Source organism: Pollicipes pollicipes, unplaced genomic scaffold (assembly GCF_011947565.3).
Source record: "Pollicipes pollicipes isolate AB1234 unplaced genomic scaffold, Ppol_2.1 Scaffold_7261;HRSCAF=8764_pilon_pilon_pilon, whole genome shotgun sequence".
NCBI lineage: Eukaryota > Metazoa > Arthropoda > Thecostraca > Pollicipedomorpha > Pollicipedidae > Pollicipes > Pollicipes pollicipes.
Genome location: NW_023597054.1, coordinates 22,571,133 through 22,592,648, shown reverse-complemented (window position 1 = coordinate 22,592,648; position 21,516 = coordinate 22,571,133). Strand labels below are relative to the sequence as shown.

At 47.6% G+C, this 21,516-nt stretch overlaps 2 protein-coding genes across 2 annotated transcripts in view; both read right to left on the bottom strand.

Annotated features, from left to right (window-relative positions):
- LOC119113238 (prenylated Rab acceptor protein 1) overlaps nucleotides 1-693 on the bottom strand; it is a 61,581-nt gene extending 60,888 nt beyond the window's left edge. Inside the window, exon 1 of the mRNA XM_037237592.1 lies at nucleotides 578-693. The gene's annotated coding sequence lies outside the window, so the exon portion shown is untranslated. The remainder of the gene's footprint in view (nucleotides 1-577) is intronic.
- An 871-nt stretch (nucleotides 694-1,564) lies between these two features.
- Nucleotides 1,565-2,853, bottom strand: LOC119111194 (GS homeobox 2). The gene is made up of 2 exons (XM_037235014.1): nucleotides 2,835-2,853; nucleotides 1,565-2,115 (listed from the first exon to the last, which is right to left on the bottom strand). The coding sequence occupies exons 1-2, from the start codon at nucleotides 2,851-2,853 to the stop codon at nucleotides 1,565-1,567; spliced, it is 570 nt and encodes a 189-aa protein (XP_037090909.1).
- Between the last annotated feature and the right edge of the window lie 18,663 nt (nucleotides 2,854-21,516).

The following is a 21,516-nucleotide window of genomic DNA, read 5'->3' as shown; positions in this document are numbered from 1 at the left end:
ATGTTGCATAATACACTCACTTCTCAGTTAAACTTGGCAGGGGAGCATAAAAACAAATACCAGTAAGTGATCATACAAGTTCACAACTGATGCCAGAACCTGGAAGTTTAAAGCAGGGGTGTAGTATATCCAGAGGGGGGGAGTCCGTTCCACCGTGGGTTTTGATTTGGGAATAAGCTCTGATGATGTAAATTTTGAGGGGAGACTTGGTTGTTTTTCACAGATCAGTCCTGAACTCATTACACAAAGATACACACCTGATTTAAAGGTTGTTGGCTAAACTACATGGTCAGATTCACGGATAGATCCCCAAGCACTTTGACATTTAATATTGCATATCAAATTCACTTCTTCCATCCACTCAGCAGGGGAGCATAAAAACAAATATCAGAAGGTGAACATATGCATTCAACTTGATGACGTGGCATTAAGGCACGCGCGACCTCTCCTGACTTTGATACTAGTCTGGTACAGATATGCGTAGTTTACTGGAAGGGGAGCAAATACCGACACCAAAATTCTAACTGAATCAAGGAAGGAATGGAACGTTCAAACCAAAGCATCTGCAACTCCTTACCTGCAGCACTCGGAAACAGAATCCGCTCAAGGTTGTTGGCGCCCCACCCAACTGCTGGTGGCGGCGGTACCAAGATTATTTCCAAGATCCAGGGCGCCAGTGTTTTGACTGCTATTGCGCGTGTTTTGCCGCGTTTTACGTGGCAAGACTAAAATCAAGGATAGGCATAAACTTTTATCTTACTGTATTCCGATAGTGTTGGAAACTCCTCACTTAAATCCATTTGCATCAGCTATATAAGTACAAAAGCTCTCCTCAAAACTGCATATAAATAGGAAATGATACCTGTCCAAGCTTTTGACTCATACCGGAGCCTTCCCGAAGTCTTCCCACAATCTGGCCTACTTTCTGCAGACATAGCAGTTTGTATCGTGCTTTGTATGCATGTGCATACGCAAGTACGCCTTTATTCCGTAGACACAACGCATGCCCTTCTGAGGACAAATCATACCCTGTGATCCCAAAGATCACGGGGAAGATTGTGTACCATCAGTTTAACATGCAGCCGTAATAAAAAGCGCGTCTCATAATTAACGATCAGCACGCATTGCGAAAGAATCATGGGTGACTGATACGGAGCAATGAGTTAAATTAACCGCTCAGGCTTCATACCGAAGAAGTCGTGAGAGGGCGAACACTAGAGAATGGCATCCCCGTTCAATCTGGTCGGGTGTTGTAAAACGCATTTGTTCACAGACCTTATCGCAAATCTGAGAACAGCGTATATGTGAGATAACATTTTGAAGGTGATGGCATACAATTTTAAACAAGGGGCAAGTGCTCTTGACGAGATCAGGTTGGCGAAGTCACGCAGAACAAAGTGCGAGCATGAGGCACGTTATTAGAATGACGCGGTGCCCTGGTGGAACTGACATTCACATTTACATATGTAAAATAGCTGACCGCATAAAATCCTGTCACAGCATCTGCCCATGCAAAGGGTGTCCCAAGCAGCATCCTGTGCTTGGGACACCCTTTGTGCACCAGTCAATGGTTTCCAGCACCGCCGGGTGGATCCGTCACTGGCTGAAGTGCGGACCATTCGAGATCCGTGTCATGGTGACCAGGAACCGTACCCGGTGACGCACCGCCCTCTGGCGCGGTCACAGCCGACATGCCCTCAGGCTCACTTCCCACCAACGGCGCCAGCGTGTCTCGCGGACTACCACCGTCCGTTGACGGCGGCCGGCCAGCCGACCACTCGGCGGCGCAGTGGTGTCCTCTTTCCGACCCGAGCGGCGAGCGGGGCGCTGTCTCCTGGCGGAAGCTGGGCGCCGATCTCGGCGCGTGCTGCGAGCAGGGGCAGCGGACGCCGCTGCTCACATCCTCCTTTTTGTACTTGACCCGGCGGTTCTGGAACCAGATCTTGACCTGCTTTTCAGAGAGGCTCAGGTAGGAGGCGATCTCGATGCGGCGCAGGCGCGACAGGTACATGTTGGCGCGGAACTCGCGCTCCAGCTGCAGCAGCTGGTGGCTGGTGAAGGCGGTGCGGATCCTCTTGGAGGAGCTGAGGTCGTCCGACGGCTCTGCCGGTTCCCCTGCAATGACGAGGACCGTCAGTATCTCCGATGGCTACGTGCAGCTATCACTGACGCTTTTCCAAAATGGAAGAGGTCGTGCCTCGTCTATTGCGATTACTTAACGAGTCACGTGGTCTATCGCAGCGGGCAAGCAAAACGGCTCGTATTTCAGTTACGACCCATGAACTTAAAAACAGGGTGCTAAGGTGTAATCTTTTGGCACAGAAGCAATGACATATTTCCGAGCATATGTGGGAAATTCGGGAATAAAAATGATTGAAGGAAAATAACTGTATGACAATTTGCCCTGCAACAACTGGAATGTCTCGTCATAAGACGCACATAAATGTCACCAAACACCTGCGCTCTTCCGTTATCCATCGCTGGCATCTAACTTCTTGCCTAAACCGACAGCACGGAACGGATTTTCAAGCCTGACATTCAGCAAAGGCAAACGCATCGGCAAAGGTCTCCTTACACTTTATCGTGAAACCAACCAGTGCTATATGAGTTGGTCTCAGCGCAGAGTAATGAATGCCCTCTGGCTGTTTATTACGGTTAGAATAAGTGCGATGATTCGAAGAGCATGATGGGTGCCCGACCAGAGGATGTCAATGGAGCAATGATATCGTGCCTCCAGGACCAGTTGATGGATTGACGGATGGGTACAACACCGATCGGCCCATCAAACGTGCATCGGTGTGAAAACAAAGCCGCAGTTAACGCCAGGAACATACTCCGGTTATTCACATCCATCTCTGGGCCCCAATGAGCTTCAGCACATTTGAAAGGTACTCCCGTACAAGGCTCCAAAAAAATAGCATTTCAGATAGTCGTGTCTTGGTTTGCACCACGTCACACTCGTAATAACAGCCATGGGTGTAACGCTACTGTTTTTTTTCTTTGCTGCCGTTTTTTTTAATTGGGGTGCTGCATGCCCCTCGCCCCTGACAATAGCCACCCCTCATCAGAACCCGTGACCAGCAACTCGCATGTGTCCTGGTGTGCGCAGCCATGTTTGACGTCAGACCCAGCAGGCCATGCTGCCGAGGGGCGTGACACCCGACAACGCTACAATGGTGATGACGTCAGCAGGCGGGCCCGGAGCGCTTCTGCCTCTGCCGCCAATCGCGTCACATGGCCGACGGCGCCGACTGCAGAGCCGCGGGCTACCGGCCGCCGGCCGGGAGCCCGGCAAACAGAGCCGCCATTGTGCCGGGCCCGACCGGAGGGCCCGTCTTTCATGGTGTCTTTAAATCCAGTTACATCTCAATCGGCCGGCGGCCGTGGCGCGGCTCCAATGGCGGTCGGGCCAGATCAGCGCCGCGCGTCCCATTCGGCCGCCGCGCGCCGTTCAAACAGTCGCAATTCATGAGCGGTGAGTTCCCGCGGGACGATAATGGCCCCGCGGTCCGCGCGCGGGCGCACGATAATTGCATTAGCTGGCTGCGTTGGAGATGTGTCTGGCCAGTTAGCGGCTCATTTGTTCCATTGTACTGGCCGCAGGGTAACAGCCCTATTTCAAAGCAGCTTAAAGCTTTGCAGTCACATACTAAAATGCATACAAGACAGAGTACGAGTGGTTAAGTTTGGTCACATGATCTGTTCGGTTTTCTCATGATAAATAGCAGAGTACGAGTGTTTGAGCTTGTTCACATGATTTGTTGGGTCGGTCCGATTTCACTATTAGATTTCCTGGATTGGCAGTAGGATAGGTCTACCACCTGGACGGACCCGCGTGCAGCACCAATAGTGGCCGGTCTAGGGGCAGACCGCATGATGACAACATCGTATACTTTCAAAGTCTTGTGTCAAGACGCCTACGTTCATTTGAAGGCATTCGATGCGTCTCCTCGCCGTTGCGTTAAAACATCGAATTGGATGCCATCAACAATACCACATGTTTAAAATGGAAATGTCTAAAACACCAGGAGCTTAAGAAGCTTTTTTATCAAATGGGCATATTCCAAATTCAACAGCACGGTTGGAAAATAGATAAATCAGATTTGCCTGAGGTCAACACCGCTTTCATCATAGGTCGTTACAGACACCACAGCAATCAGTTTTTGATCCAAAGCACCGAACTTGAAATACGCGACAAACACCAACCGATCGCCTTATACTTTGTCATCTGATCCATCTACTTTGGCCCATTAGGCTCACTTGTTGGTCTCGTGCATGCTTAACTTGAAGTCTTAGAACAAAAATTTGGCAACATACGGTTTTTGCAGCAGAAAGGGCAATTTTGGAACGAAATAGTCTCGGCGGTCTAAATTAAAATGCTCGTGCAACTTTCGCCTAGAGACGATCTAAGGTATACCAAAGGTGTCATCAGTAGATAGTGTTGTTTGAATCTCAAAGATAATCGGCCTGGGGAAAAGACTTTGCTTATAAGCACCATAGTTCTACGTGGAATAATTTCACACATACACACACACACTCACGCGCGCGCGCTCGCACGCACGCACGCACGCACGCACCCGCGCACCCACGCACACACGCGCACACGCGCACACGCACACACGCACACACGCACACACGCACACACACGCACACACGCACACACCACACACGCACACGCACACGCACACGCACACACACACACACACCACACACACACACACACACACACACCACACACACACACACACACACACACACACATCCTCCGTACACACGTTCCTCAAACATCACTCATGGCGCAAAGAAAGCCGAACAGCGCTGGAAGGGTTTTGATATGCGCTGCAGGTCAGTGGCCCGACCTGAAGGGGGTAAACTGTTTACGCAGCATGCTCATGTGTATAGTAAGCAATGCCGAATATGACTCAATTGCTGCCGTTTTTCCTCGTACCCGGAAAAGCAGTGCAAGGATTAGCTGTAAGCCCACGCCCGTTTCCTCCAACTGGAGAGGGTGAAGGTTATATGTAGTACATGTAGCAGCAGCGCTTAGGACGGTACGCACAGTTCACAGTGGTGCCATTGAACTGGGGTGCCCTCTTGAAGATATATTATTGCATGCCGTATATCGGGCGTAACCTTATTTCCTCGCTTTTTTACGCATCTGTTGGATAAAAGTATGTTATGGCGCCATATGACCAACGTGGTCGGCGCGCCCTAAAGCCCAAATCATCATCATCATCATCGAACTGAGGTGCCTAGGTACACGCTGGTTGACTTCAGCATCGATGGGCCGCGTGAAACCTTGTTCTTCGTGACGAAGTTCGCCGCTCTATGGTTTGTTTACAACACCATCGTATGGATGATGCCTTTCGGCAGACCGAATTTGTGCTGGGCTGAGGGATGCGCGCACTGCCATTCAAGCCATACGGCAAAATGAGCCCGAATAAATGTGCTGGTGCATTTTGCTTGCTTTCGTGTACGCTTTCATGTAACATGTTCGGCAATGACCAAGGAATATACGAAATCAAGAACGTGATCATGATCACCATCCTAATGATATAGACACCATTGTGTTAACCTTGCTGTCGCCGTACATATTGGGCCTTGCATCATTGACTTTAGTTCAGTTTGGTGATAACACTGCCATGTCTTAGGTATTGGGGAGGGATATCGGGGTTGATGATCAATTTCACCAAAAACAGTGAAGTTACGAGGACTTAGATCAAGACGTGTCTTTTTTTGATAATGTAGGCGGACAAAAGGCTACTTCGAAAAATGTACATCACATGTCCCCAACCTCCACAGCGGCTGCCAGCAGGCGACTAGCTATGCCTGGGGCGTGTACTATTGTAGGGAGCTTAGCATTCATGCGGTTACTCTCGGTTGGGGGAAAAGAAGGGTGGCAACGTACGCTAATTCCCAACGGATGCGACCCGTCTTTGTTGCTGATAAGCAGTACTCAGTCCCTTCGACTGGAATGCATACATTCAAGAACGTTAACGCCATTCGTTTTGAGTACGCTGCACACGGGGCCTGATGTTATGGTAACGACGAACGACATATTATCTCGGCTCAATGCCTTGGATTTTCATGCATGCAAATTTGCACTGCATTGCGCGTTTTTGCTGCAGTTATACTGTACGACTAGCCACCTGCATATAAGATGAAAATGAAGTGGCATGACAGCATTAAATGTGCCACAGGCTAAAGTTGATGAAAACGAAAAAAGAGCTCTGGGAATTATGGTGCATACTAATACGGCCACGGCATATTACAGATAATTTAATCCACCGTTTATACTTATTCAAAACCCCACCAACGTCCGTTTTAACATTAAACGGACCAAAACAACACACAAAAGATTTTCATGTGCATTCGTGTTTGTAAGGTCAGAGAGGCACTCAATTGGTAGTCAACGCAAACATGGATTCAAAATGCTCGGAAACGAAGCTGTGACGCCGGCAAAGACACAGTGGCTCACGAAAAATGTTGCATTTGTAAATGATGCTTATGAGGGACGTGCGGAACAAATACCGATGCCCATCATCTGATTTAAGTATGTCATGATTACAATGGATATTCATGGGTGAGGTAAATTTATGGTTGTGTATGGGACGACCCAAAATCAATAGCAATCCTGACTTAGCTTTCGTGGCACATGCGGCCGCGTCTTCATACCCTACTTCGACAATGAATCAAGTCGGTAACAGATTCCAATTGTCATTCGTAAATGAGTCACACGGAGCGTTAATTCGTGTGGAAAGATGGCAACGTAAAGCACTGCTTGGATCGCTTAACGCACATTCACTGTTAAACGAGGCAATTTATGAAACAGCCATTTCCACATTCAGACAGTTCCAAAGGCACGTAACTTTTCAATATTGAATCATGTGTTTGAACACTGTTCCTATTCGTGTTGAGAGAACAAACTGTGCTGCGACTACCACAGCGTGGCGCTCATTCGAACAGTTTGCGTGTCAGGTAAGGGGTGAAACCTTTATCCACACAAACAGAGCAGCGGTGGTCAGCAAAATGCTGCAACACTTAACCACACATCGAACAAACAATCCATCAGACATACACCTCAAGGCTAAATCATTCCGAAAACTCGCATTCTTCCAGGCCCAAGACTTATCGTAGAGCATCAACGAAAGGCTATGTCGTTCACGAAAATACCGGTATGACAAACAAAATGTTCAAACAAAATAAACAAACACACAAGGTGATATGACCTGATTATGGGGTACAAATTTCTATAGAACTTAGAACGCTCCAAATCCTGTTTATCCTAGGCCACCGTCCCTGCCCTCTGCCTCCTAAATGCGGGGTAAAGGATAGCCCGATAAGTGCCCCGAAAGTTCAACTTAGTGGAGTTTGCCCTGCTCGGGTGTCTCAAGCTTAACGCGCTGTCACCTGGGGCGTGGGTGAGAATATCCCACTCTGAGCATCAGGGTTAACTTCCGGCCCTCGCTCGGCGGGTCGCCAAATTTTCAGCACCCGGCATGTCATCAATTTGACACCTCCTTGAGAACTTCGTTGGTATTAGGCTGGGCAGTTCGGCTACAACGCCACGGTTGTAGGCTTCCATGGCAAATTTTGCATCTACACACAGTACTCTGGAGTTTCCCTTGATGTTTTGGGATGGTTTGGTGCAACTCATTAACTAGCGTGACTGCCCGCCAGTCACATTAAAGGAGACCACGCAGGCAACCATCAAAGGTCAACAAAGGTCAACTTATAGATGCGCGCGGCGAAACAAAATGTTATAGAATAACTACTCGAATTTCTAACTAAGGACTTTGTATGCCACTGAGCTGGAAAAACACAGAAAAGATCCGGTCAGATGAGGTATTTTATCCTTTTCCTGACACGGTCTTGACCCGACATGAGTTCTCCATCAGTATTTTTATCAGTATGGCATGATGCAGAGTGCAACGGCCGTATCTTTTGTTTGAGGTCCTTTTAAGACCATACGATTGTTACTATGCGAGCCAGTGAGTCTGGGATCGTTCCAAGGTTTTGGTGGGTTTTTGGGAATTTTGCGTAACTTATGGCGTCATCGGTCACGTGACAGGCGTGCACGGGGTTGCTGAGGACGATAAACCAGGGCTATCAATTGTCGTTTTATGTTTTCCCATCTCTCCACTAGATCCTGGGGTGCTCTCAGAGTTATTTCCCGCTTCCACACACCTGCGGTTGGTGTAATATCCCAGGCGATGATCGGTAAATCACTTAATATCGCATGTTTCCATATTTCGACACCGCCAAGATTCATCTAAAGTGCAGTTGGCCATATTGTATCAAGGTATCGAATCCAGTTCATCCGTTCGCGTAATGTATTTTCTGACATGTAACCGATTCCTAAGTGCCTAATCCTGTGTCAACACAAGACTGTTGAAAAACCTGATATCCCTACTTTTACTCCGGGCTTTACTTAACACTTTAAGACATGTAAAAATATTCAGTTGCGAAGACATCAGCCGGACCAAGTAGCCAGGGCAGCAGACGGCGCGCTGCGCGGAGCTACTCACGTTTTCCGTCAGGCGGGCGGCGGGACGGACTGAGCTGTTTGACGGGCTGTGGGCGGTGGGCGGTTACGGGCCGCGCAGGTCATGACCGGGGTCAACGGGGTCAGCGGCGGTCCGGACACGGCCAGCGGCGCCGCCGCCGAGTCAGCTGCACACACATCGGGCACGGGTAGAAAGGCCCCAGCGCCGCGTGGGTTGCAGTAGAAGTAGAAGGGCAGCGGTGGCCGCGCCAGCGCCACCGGCGCCGGCGCCAGGTAGCCGGAAGCACGCGGCTTCCGGTCGTCGCGGGGCGATGAGCGCCTCGACGGAGAAGGAGCGCGACATGGCGGGCGCGGCGGGCGGGGGCGGACTGTGCCGGCGGCTTGTCGAGGGGACGGACGCGCCGCCGGGCCGCTATCGGCCGATCGGATCCCCCGCCGCTGGCTCCACCCCCGGCTACGCCCCCTCGGGAAGCGGCCACTGCCGGCCGCCGCCGCCCGGAACGGCGCCCAATTAGCACGGCAGAGCTGCAGGAAGCGCTCTTTTGTTCGCGGCGTCGCTCCTCCATGGGATGGTAATGAGCGCTCTAAAATGAGGGTCTATGGCTGTGCCTGCAGGATGATGCACAGCGCACTTTTTGTAAAGTGCGGATCCGGGCAATAGGCGTGTAATTCGTTTGTTCTTCTCAAATATCACGGCATCATATGGGCGCAGTTTTATTCACAGGCAGCGGAAATTGGTGTAGGAGTAAGCCTCATTTTCAAATTGCCCTATCATCCTCAATATTCCGTATTGGGCTGACGGTTACATATCGTTGTAAGCTTTGGCATGTTGGGAGTATATGCACGGTGCGTCTTAAAAATTTCAGCAGCAGCTCACAGCCATCACTACGCACGCCAGGCAGTCTGGCTAGGTGCGTCGAAATAACGTGGGCATGCCATTGTATCAGAGCACACACATATGGTATTCATCATTGTTCACATGTCCACATAAAATGCAAGCATCCTGCTGTTTGATGTGTCAAGCACTCCAGCACAGGCATCATCTGCAATGACGTGTGATTTATAACTTTGCAAAATTAGGTTTATAACGCCTCAGGATCATCAAAAACAATCAGGACCGAATGCCACCTTCAGGTTGACTGTAAAACACAAAGTATTGTCGGGGTTCCGTTCAACTGTTTCAGTATTCACGCATTGTCTTTTTTCCAGTCAAATGCTAGCTATATATATATATATATATATATATATATATATATATATATATATATGTAAGTTAAGTTAAACTTAAGACCTATATTATATATATATATATATATATATATGTAAGAAACTTAAGTTAAACTTAAGACCTATATATATATATATATATAATATATATATATATATATATTGGATTTTACATGTTTCAATCTGCTTGAAGAAAGCTGGAATGTGTACTGGAAATAATTATGCAATAGTTTGACTAGGCTAAGCTTACATTCATTAGCAATAGCTACACCGCATAGGTCCCAGCTAGATATATAAAGCTTTTGGCACATTTAAAAAATGAACATGCCATGTTAAAACCATACAGTCTATTTTCGTTTCCTTCTCCGATTTGACCATTTCTTCGTAGGTGGAGCACCTGATGAGAGATGGTCACATGTCAATATGCGGCTTCAGATAACCTCGAGGGTCAGTACCAGAAGCTATCCAACAGTCACATTTTACCACTGATCTAACGACTGCTGATCTCCGGACGGGGTCAGGACCAGGACAGAGGGGTCCGTGACCGGGCACGAACATCGCCACCACGTGTAACATTTAGTTTTAACCATCCGTCGCTAGCTAAATTCTTCGTTAATTTCCACGTGGCATGTGCTAGAATGTTGGCAATGTATACGCAAGGGGAAACTTAAGTTAAACTGAACCTTTCGTGTACTCTAAATCTCCCTTTACTACTTTCTCCCTCGTAAAGTTGCAAGTACGTGAATAAATGTGAAGTAAGGTTTCGTTTCAGCTGTAATACTGGGTTTATGAGTGGACCAAACTGCCCGATGCTTAGAAGACGTGGGCTGTCATTCAACTTCCTGGTGAACAAGGACAGAATATTGACGCCTTTGCACGCTGACCTTCGCTGAGTGGATCCTAAACGTGTGTTTAAAACGCAACTGGCTCATCCGCCCTGTGATCCTGTTTCTGGCTTTATCCTGCGTCATCGTGAAGCCCCGCACGTCCGGGGCGGACTGCGTGTGCCAGTCGCGAGTGAGCCGAAGTAGCACCTGGTGCGTGCTGCCGTCCGCGCGCCAAGCGCACACCCCGCAGAGGGCTCCCCGCGCGAGCTATGTCTCCTCGGTTGCGTCTCCAGGTGCAAAAGGCCCTGCCACACTGTTACGCGTTCTTTTCATCTCATAGCCCGGGAATGGTCAGTATGGCCGAAAGGGCTTTTATCCTTCTAACCAAATAGCCAAAGCACAACTGTTTCGGTATTTGGATAAGGCATGACATATATCTAGATTTGGCCAACATTGGTGGTTTGAAATAAATACTGTTTTCAGTATTTCGGATGATAGTGCGTCTCAGTCACGATAACCACATTGTCCCTACCTTATGCAGTAAGGACAACATCTGTATACACACCTTTATCTACGTCTTGATATGCAGGCAATGAGATTGAGGGACATTAATATAACATTACCGGGTTTAATGACATTGTGTGGATACATCGCGCCTTCGACGTTTAACTCCGGCAGAAGCCTTGGGCCACTTTCAACACCTAAAACATGACAAAATTTGCGTTGACTGAAAGTGGACTTTGTGTACATGTGTAGCGTTCGATATGCGATTCCAATAACAAGAATAAGAACATAATGTGCTGAGGCGCAAGCTGCTTGCTATGTTCAGTAAGTCATTAAAACAGGCAATGCAAGTAGGTGCAGGCAGTGTGTAGTGTGAAAAATGCTTCTTCGTTTGACAGTTTATACCTCCAAAGTGACCCCTTCATTGATCTCAGTTCCTGGTCCCCTGCCGAATCCAGAATTCCAGGTTTGGTGCTCGAGACATCTCAACCCGCTGCAAACGTCAACAGAGCGATCCTCAATACATTGACACATGGTGACCCTGACAGAAAGTGCCAACGTTCCATGAGCGTGGCTGTGACCTACGCTCCACCACGCTTCTCGCATAAAGGCAATAGGTTTGCGGCATTACCCACAGAAAAAGTTGAATGCTGTGGTAAAATCGTAACTTGCCCGCCTCATTTAAAAATGCTGCAAAACTTCGCCGTTTGCCCCAACATGTTCCCGCTAGTGCCAGATGCAATTGTGAATTTGAAACAGTCTCGCTCAGTGCAGTACTCGTGCACTATGATTAAGACGCACCCGGGTGGCCGGTTGGATATTCCTCGCTCGAAAAGGGGCGGGTCAATTTGACTCACGTGAGATCTCAGAAGCTAAGAGGGCTAGAGCCACCAAATTCACAGAGTATGTTGGCATATACTTGAACTAATTTAGGACAAAGCTTGAGCCTCGCTAGTTCAACCTTCGGGTCAAATGAGGTTAAACAAGGTCAAACCCCAAGTAAGTCTCCAAAGTGTCCTGAGAACCCAGATACCTCTTCTAAGCAGAAGGTCACATGATCATTCAAGGTCAATGACCTTGTTTGACCCTTTGAAGCTCATGGCGACCAAAATCACAGAAAACTGCTTTAAGTTTTGTGTTTGAATACGCGACAAGATTATGTTGGGTAGTATGCTCCTGAAAACGAAATGCTGACCTGGGTCATTTTAGGTTAGTGACCCATTCTGACCTATAAGAAGTCCACGGAACAAGTCGTATGCGGCTTCTGTCATCAATAAATTCGAATTGAGTACCAGAAACTACCCCGCACAGCAAGCCCTAGAGTAATAAAACAGGCTGGTCTTGACCTTGGTCTGACCTTCATATCTGACACTAGGTCAATGAAGTTTGGTCATTCAATTGTTGTGTTGCCTAAGAAAGTGCCTCATAGATATATGGCTTTGTCTAACGCCCTGTTGTTACATCAGATTGAACGATTCCCTTGAAATTGACTTCGCTGAATTCATGGCCTGACTTTGACCTGCCGTAGGTCAGTGACCTTACTGGTTACATCCAATTTGTTGATACCACACGATCCACTATTCAGTTGCTACAAGTGTGCAAAATTTGGCGCGGCTACGCTGCGCCGTTCGGAAACCATTCCTGGAAAATCTTTGGGGGGTCAATGGACCCCCACCCGAGCGCGTGTCAAGCATGCATCTTCACACATACGCATACATGTATGGATGCCATTATGCCTATATATAAATGAATATATGAATATATACTATATATATATATATATTATATATATATATATATATATACATGTGTATGTGTGCGTTTGTGTGTGTGTGCATGTGTGTGTGTGTAATTCATACAAGAAAACCTTCTCCCGTTCGGATGAGTGTAACCACCTAGGCTGCACCTCCGTAATTTACACATTTATCGCTGTAGAACATGTGTTTTCGGTGCCCTACCGTCAGTGCATTGTTAAACGCTATTGTTATTTGTCAGCTGTATGCTGTTTGGACTATTTGCATGCAATTGGATAATTTTGCCACCCAGGGGCGGAAAACATCTATCGTAATTTGTTCTCGATGTCCGGAGAGCAAGCTGCGATTTTACCGAAAGCATTAACTTCTCCTGTGCGCAATGTCACGAACTTACAAGGACACCGGGGACGAAAAGGCGTGGGATCGGTTCTCGACCTGTTTGCAAAGGCATTTGACTAGTCATTTATACAACTGCCTGTCATTTGGGCTTCATATTATTTTGCTCTGATGTCAGGGGTGTGCTGAAGTAACTACATTGCCTATTGTTGGACACCTCTTTCCCCCGGGGGCCTGTGATTCGATCATGCTTCATCATTTCAAATAGGCATTTGATTTTACTCGGCATGCCCGAATCGCGTTGATCTAACGCATGCTTTTTTATGAAATTCACATTGCACGCTCGTTGGCAGTGCCGTGCGCGAATGTTATGCACGCCATGCACGCTCAATGAAACGTGCGTGCAATTGGTGAACATTGCATATTTTGCAGCGCTATTTTGGTTAGATCGCTTTGATTTCAATGCAGTGTGCCCATGTGTATGGCGTGCTTCCAAGCAAGCTCAGACTGCATGCGTAGCAAGAGTGTTGTATCATGGAACTTATCCTGCACGGCAGGTTGTTGGATCGCATGAAAGTGTTTATGGGGTTAAGTGCGAGTTTAACAGGGAAGTGCTCTTGGAAACGGAAATTATATCCTCATTTAACTGTGACGTGAGATAGCGCGTCGATGTTAAGTAACTCGATTCTGTCCGAAAGAAGCTCGGATAAAGGTCGAGGGATCAATCATCTTTACGATCTGTTTGCTAAGAACTGCAAGCGTATATTTGGTGTCCATTTTACATCGATCTCATTCTAGTTCCAAAAGCCAAGCTGACCGTACTTTTAATATACTCAGAATCCCAACACCGATTTGCTTGGTGCTACACGCTAATTTGTTAGACGACCTAATTTAAGATGAGATTGCGTATAAGAATAGCAAAACAGCCCGCCCAACCTCAACATCTTGGTAAGTGACCCAGCACTCACTTTCATCGGTGGACCGCATCTCAATCGTACCTTGTCTTCATAAAAATTATCATCAAAGCTTACTGCATCACTGTATTTGGTGCTATAGCGGTATTTAACAGAGAAAACAGATTCACCATAATTGTTTTCGGGTGAATGCAAGGTACTTTTATGGCACAGCTCACGCAATGCTTTCAGCGTCGCTTATCAGGAGTGTTTGCGCCATAAAATGTTGGCGAAACTCGGCGGCCGTCACCAGATGCGGAATTCCAGTAACTGCGATGAGATGACCAGTAGAGAGGACAGTTCTGAACGAATTGAGGTCATCTTTGCCCCCGCAGCTTGAGAACGCCTGACAGTCCACCAAAGCATTCTCGGATGAATGTACATAGCACTTGATGTTGCCAGCCATGATTTACACATCATTATAACCGTCTCACGCTGCTTTCTGAATGGTGATCTGCCCCTGACAATGTGTCATGCCTTCAGCGAATTTAGACACTTTGCTGGAAGCTCTCTACCAGAGAGTGTGAGGCATTAACACCAATAAAACAATTGCCCGATACTGGGCAGAGCTTTTCTACACTCTCTCCGGTGTGCTATTTTCGCAACGCAAAAAATAGATCACGTTATACATGCATGATGTCGTTTTAGCATCTATAACATTACGCAATACGTAGCTCAGATGGAAATAGCAGCTTTGTTCAATTTGATACGAACGGTCCTTTTAAAGAATCTGCATATTTCTGGAAGGTTAGGTACCACGCAAAAGCTTTCTTTAGTTGCCGAAACAAATTTGAGCCATTGCAAAGGCACGTATTTTTCTGTGTTGTCGAACATGCGTACCTACAAAATAGCTTAACCATTTAGTTGGGCTAAATAACCGTTTCGCCAACGAAAGGGCATACAACTGGGACCAGAATAGCATACAATGGTCACATCCGTCATCTAAAGTCAACATTTTCATCAGCATTTCAACGATGTATACCTAAGCATTCCAGGGAAAGCAATAAGTTTGTTAATCGCTCTATCGGAATCAAAATTTCATCGAATGCTGGTGGCGGAGCTCATGGCACTGCAGATCGAGCTCCCTGGTTTATCAAAAAGCGCATTATAAAAAGCGCAAAACAGCAAACTGAAAGCGCTTACGTTTACTTTTTCTTGGCTCTTCCCATAGCCACCGACGAGGGGGAAAATGTGTTACGTACTTCTGTCAAGCAGGCTGCTGCTTCACATGGCTAAAACGTTATCGACGCTGTTTTTAAAATGCCTCAGAGTTGTAGGTCTATGTGATTATGTCCGAACAAAAGGCATGGCTGCAATGGCCTTACTGGCTGTTTACTCAAACTTAGAGCTTGCACTAGCCTCAGCGACCTGCCCTAGTGGTGCATAATAAACAATGAACGTGCAAAGTGTATCCTGAGACTGACTGGTCCGTGCCTTGCTTCGAGAGATTTTCTAGCTCGGCTCCATCCCGGGATATGACAGCAGGGCAGGTGGTGGCGGGGGGGGGGGGGGGCTGCCGCGGAACCCGTTGCCAAGGGGGCGCGCGCCACTGGAATCACGCGCGTGTTCTGATTTTAAGTACACTCTCCGGTTCGGTGACCTGCACCGAAGGCACGGCCTCATTCTAGTTGATATGAGCATTGGGTCCATTCTTCATTAGCAGACATCGAGCGATCGGGGGTAAGACCGCTGTGCGTATGTGTGCCACAGTGAGATCGGAATAAGACCGCTGTACATAGGTGTGCTACAGCGAGATCGGGGTAAATCCGCTGTACGTATGTGTGCTACAGCGAGGTCAGGGTAAATCCACTGTACATAGGTGTGCTACAGCGAGATCGGAATAAGACTGCTGTACGTATGTGTGCTATAGCGAGATCCTGACAGTGGATCAGTTGGTCAAAACTGTCTAGCAAAAGAGTTTAAATATTTTCCCTTGTCACACGGAAATTTTATGTTCGCCCGATGAGGGAGCCCCGCTCATTTGCCAGGTCACATCAGGTCTCAGGTCGCACTGGTCAAATTAGCACTTTATAGACCCCTTGAGTCATCTGAAGGACTAAGCATGCTAAGGCAATGTAGAAGACGGCACTGAATATCTCTTGAAAAACGTTATTAGCGCGGCACTAGTAGACATCGACGGATGTCTTCTTTTACCTGTCACCTCAGGTCAAAGGAGCAAAGACGGCTGTTGCATTGGTCCGTCCGGCTATATCGAGAACTAAAGAGAGACACCAATGGGAAGAAGAGTGTTAGGCAGGGCTCCCGAAGCTGTAAGATAGGTATCATTAAAGGGAGTGCTCCGCATTTGCATAGGGTTTTGAACTGCCATGGTCATCTTCCAGATCATTAGATGCTGTTCACAGCTATGCCCGTCTTAAGATCTAAATTTCTCTAGTTTTCAGCTATATGCCCCGCGAAAATGTCCAGACTGTTCGTGCAGACAATTTTTAGGTCACCCAGGCATCCGTGGCGACATAATAACTTCCTTCAAATCGTGCCATTCCATCGGCCAAACAGCAATCAAGGCAAATGAAATATAATTGTCGCGCCGTTTATATCTGGCGTTAGTAAACACGATTTCCTGATACAACGACCGTCAATTGGCTCACATCCAAGGTTGTGGAAGTTACGATGACGTAATCAAACAATGACGTATGGAGGAGCGTGTTTACTGAATACAGAAACTGCGCTGTCTAGAACAGTCCTGTTCCACTTCCACCAGGGAGGCATTCATGCGAGAAATGAGCGCTAGTTGTCACTTTTTTTGCAAAATATCGCCAGCATGACCTCAAGGAAGAGGTCATAAATCGTGAACTGTTTAAGCCTAAAACTTAGCAATTTGCCAATATGGACATAAATGATGTAAGCTAAGCTACTAAATATTTCAACCACTGGTCAACACCGTTCATACGCGTATAAGTTATCCAGAAAAACTTCTAGGCCTCTGAGGCGTGCTTGTACGGCAAGACATAAGACATATGACATGCAGTGTATTTGTGTATGTTTTCTGATAGTACCCTGACTAGAAAAACCCTTACGGGGAAGCACTAAACGCGTTGAATGCACCATTGGTATATGAATGCTCGTGCTAGCTTCGGTCCACGTCTGCACATACATGCTACGTAATGATTAACCTGCATGTTGTTGAAGTGCCGACTGGTTTACTTTGACCATATGTGGAATAATCCGTTTTAAGGTGAGAAAGCACATTTTCATGTTCTTCAAATATCCAGCAAATGTCATCTCAAGTGGTCCACAATTTAAATAAATTGGACGGGGTATGCTGCTTTCAAACGTGTGTATTCTGGCAACATCTACATTTGAAAGCAGTAAGATAAGTAATGACAATCTTTGCGGGGTTTTGGACTTCGGACCACAGCCCGCACGACCACATGCCGCGAAGATTACATTGATTAGCTGTAATATAGGCTCGTCTCTGCAGATGGTAAATGACGTTATGATTGGTTTCATCGGTCGGCAGACATCTAATCACATGATGATTCAACTCCAGTTTGTGAAATATGACATTTGCAGGCGTCGTACGTCTGTAAGTGACACAACAAAGCCGCATAAAACAGTTTATTGACTTCCTGAACAGTGATGCTATCTCCGCTACAATCGTCCGATTTGAATCCCAATTAGTGCTCGGGTCCTGATAATAGCATTAAACCGGATTTAACGATGGCGGGAATTAATTAAAATGTTTTATTAGTGGCCAGATTTTGTCAACCGCCACTGGCATTAGTCCCCTCCCACCCCTCCCCCAGCTGGTCCCCCCTGGCACCGGCGTCCACGGGAAGTGATCATTGCGGCAAACCGGTCCCTGCCACGCAGGGCCCCGCCGAATAATGATCATCAAGATGTAAGTTGCGAATAATAAGGATCAAAAGGCCACATTTGCTGCAAATTGGAGACCTAGCCATTGTTCGTATTCAAATCGGCATGCGAGGAAGGGGAAACGTCCCGGGTAATATGTCACGAACAAGTCATTTCTACTCTTTACAACATTGTCCCATTCAGTCTGAGGTATTAAATCATAAGCAGATCGTGTATGTAACAAAAAGACCAGCTATTCGGCTTTTTTGGAAATCAAGCCACATTCCCTTTATCCATTGTCGCTCATCTGAAAAACCTCCCGGTTTTACTGACAATGCGTCAATGTATTCTACACAAAGCAGTCGGTGCGGGGCCTGTGTGCGCCGGCAAACCTTTTATACGACTGTGTGCTCTGGCCTGTTGGCTGCTAATCCCGGCCTTTGTAGGGGCGAGCCGGCGGTGAGCGAGTGCTCGTGCCACCCTCGGCCGGCGCCCCTCCTCCGGCTCCGGCTGGTGGCCGACGGCTGAGTGTCACGACCCGGCTGCAGACCCGCTGCGTCACCTGTTGATGTCACGTGGTCACGGCAGCCGACCGCAGTCGGTCTCCTCCGCCGCCGCCGCCGCCGTTGCCCGTCTCGTTACGTTTAAAATTATTCCCGTGTTCGGCGGCCGAGATTCGCGTGGCGGCAGGTGGCGCCGCGCGCCAGGTGAGTTGGCCGGCAGCCGGCCGCGCGCCGCGCCGTAATTGGCCGCGCGCCGTGATAACGAGCGCCGCCGCGCCGCCAAGCATCAGATGGCCGCAGGATGGGCTCTGAAATGTGACCGGTGCGGAGTAGCCGCATCTGCCGCCGCCGCCACGCCGCGGCGGCCACGCGCCGCTCACCTTGACCATAACGAGCTGCTGATCGCCACCGATGACGTCACACTGTCACCGATGACGTCACCCTTGCCACCGCCGGGTACGGCGCTCTGCACGCTGGGCGCCGGATCACGGGGAGTCTGTTAGCGTGGCCAGTTGTTGCAGCGCCTCCCGGGCGGTAAATTGGCTGTGCCGGTGATTATGACGTTACGTTCGTGTTTGACGACGCTGATGCGGCAGGAACGAATAACGAACCCGGTGTTTCGGTGTTACGACACCGAGCAGCCTTGGGGCGTTAATTCCACTGATAAAGATAGGGGTGGTCGCGTTTATCGCTCACTGTAGCAATATGCTTGTCGTGCCAACACCTAATCATGGTGCCGCACACGGCATGACATACACCCATAACGGAACATCTGCTGGTGTAAATTGCTTCTTTGCGGGGAATTTAGTTACTCGCAGCTTTATTAGAATCCTGGCTTGCTTTGTTTCATCTGCAAACGCTGTCCTCTTATTTTAATATTTGATGACAGGTTTGTTAGCAAATCCTAGACTTCACCTGGTCGGTAAAATGTAGTGCATACTCAACCGATTTTTTAGCAAACTTAATGGATGTGTTTTAATTGTGGCCGTGAAATCTACTATAGTCTGACTATTAGATGTATGAAGGATATATGTACACCCCCTTCATTTGTTCGACAACTGCATGGCTTCATTTGCAGTATATTTGTTATACAAATCCAGTCGGAGGGTGAAAGCTTCAGACGACAAATGGCCAGAAGACCGCGTAATTAACCGCACCTTTTCCTATACTGGGGGTCCTTCAGTTCCATGAAGATATGACCTCTGCACAGTGAGACACTGGAAATAGAGGGGAGTGGCCCAAGCACATAAATTTGATGTTACGTTTAGGTTTCTGCGCACCTGTATGGTTGCGCATTGTTTTCTACATTTGCGATGTATACGCTCACGTTAAGCCTGGCGACGGTGAAGCCATATGTAGGTTGTGGCAACCTGCCTGCCTACGCATATTAGGACACTACCTGCCGCATGATTATAACATTACGCTACATTTCTTAGTAGATCCTGAAAAATAACTTGCTCTTGTCAGCATGTTTCTGTCTCTCCAAACTACGACGTTTTTCACTGGCAGGAAAAGCAAGCGCACTTTATTAAAATGCAGTGCATGCTTGGCACACATCGGGCTTATGTAATGGGTCGTTGGTGAGAAGAAATAAATTATTGATAGCCGTTTCTTGTCATGCCTCCCACAAAACGTAGTGATTACATTTTGTAAACTTGGAAACCGTTGCCTATTTTCTAGTGGAACATTTGATCAAGCCATAGATGAATGAACACATTGGGGAAGTTGAACGATACAGTGACCACAGCCCGAGCGACACGCAGTGTGAATTATTTTCAAAGATGATTTCTCGCGTTGGGTTTTACACTGACTCATGCTGCAGGGTCCGGTCACCCATGTCACCCATGTCACCCATGTCATGCCACGTGGCGCAGTGACTTGTGACAGGAGTGATTAGATTTTGGTGACGACTGTGAGAACCAGAGAGGGGAAAGACCATAACTGTGCTATCACGCAAACACGTCTTCATTTGAAGTACACACATGACTCTAATATATTTCAATTTTATTGGCCCGATGCTCCTTGGTCATCGTAAAGCCGCATCATGGTCATTAAGGCACATGAACGCAAATCGTTTAAATGTGAATGCTGCCCCTTTGTGCTGGAAATAAGTGGCATTGATTTTGCTATGGGGCATCAGCGAGACAAAGATAGCCAGCTAGAATTTAGAATGCATCGTGCTAATATTAGACGTTGCAAGGCTGTCCTTACAGCCGCCAGGTACGAGGTTGAGCAAACAACACAGAGTTACAAACCTTAAGCGTGGGAAGACAAAAAATGACTAATACGTGCAGACATTGTCAGCAAAGAAAAATAAAAGAATTACTATTCAAGCTCCTCGCAATTCCATGACCCTGATTTGTGTGTTACACTGAGTGCTGCCTCGGAGCACAGATGGTCTAAGTTAGAGGGGTCACTTATGGCCCACACAGAATATAAGATGAAAAATAAATTACCAAGAATATCAGCACAGCCATCCTTAGCACCTGATACCCGACCCCAGCCCTAGGCTGTCCTCACCTGATACCCGACACGGAGGTCAGGGCTGCCCACACCTGACACCCGACACCGAGTTCAGGACTGCCCAAACACACCTGATGCCTGACACCGAGGCCAGGGCTGCCCGAAACACATAAGGTTAACCTAAACGGTTTCGATGACCCGTACCGGGTGTAAGGCCATAAACTAACTTACTACAGAGCAGCAGTATTCAAAGCGACGACACGCTATTTCTAAGCAGTTTTTAAAATATTTCTCTATGTGCCTCATCTGAAAAACGCCGCTTAAATCATGTGTTGATAACACCGTTAGCACATTTCGTCTCGGCCGAAGGTTTGATATGCGCCCAATATTGATTGACACCATGCACGAGAATTCAAGAGCATGTGGCGTGGTCAGCTATGTTTTTTTGGTTGCATGTGCAGTTTCGCTCCTACCCACCCCACCCTTTTAATCACAAAATCCTGCGTATTCCTCAAATCGGTAGTCAAAAGATTGCACGAACAGCGGCCAAAACTGCCTGCTTCGCCCACACTTTGTAATATATTGACATAATTGCATACGCAAATTGTGAACATCCACCTGCAAAAT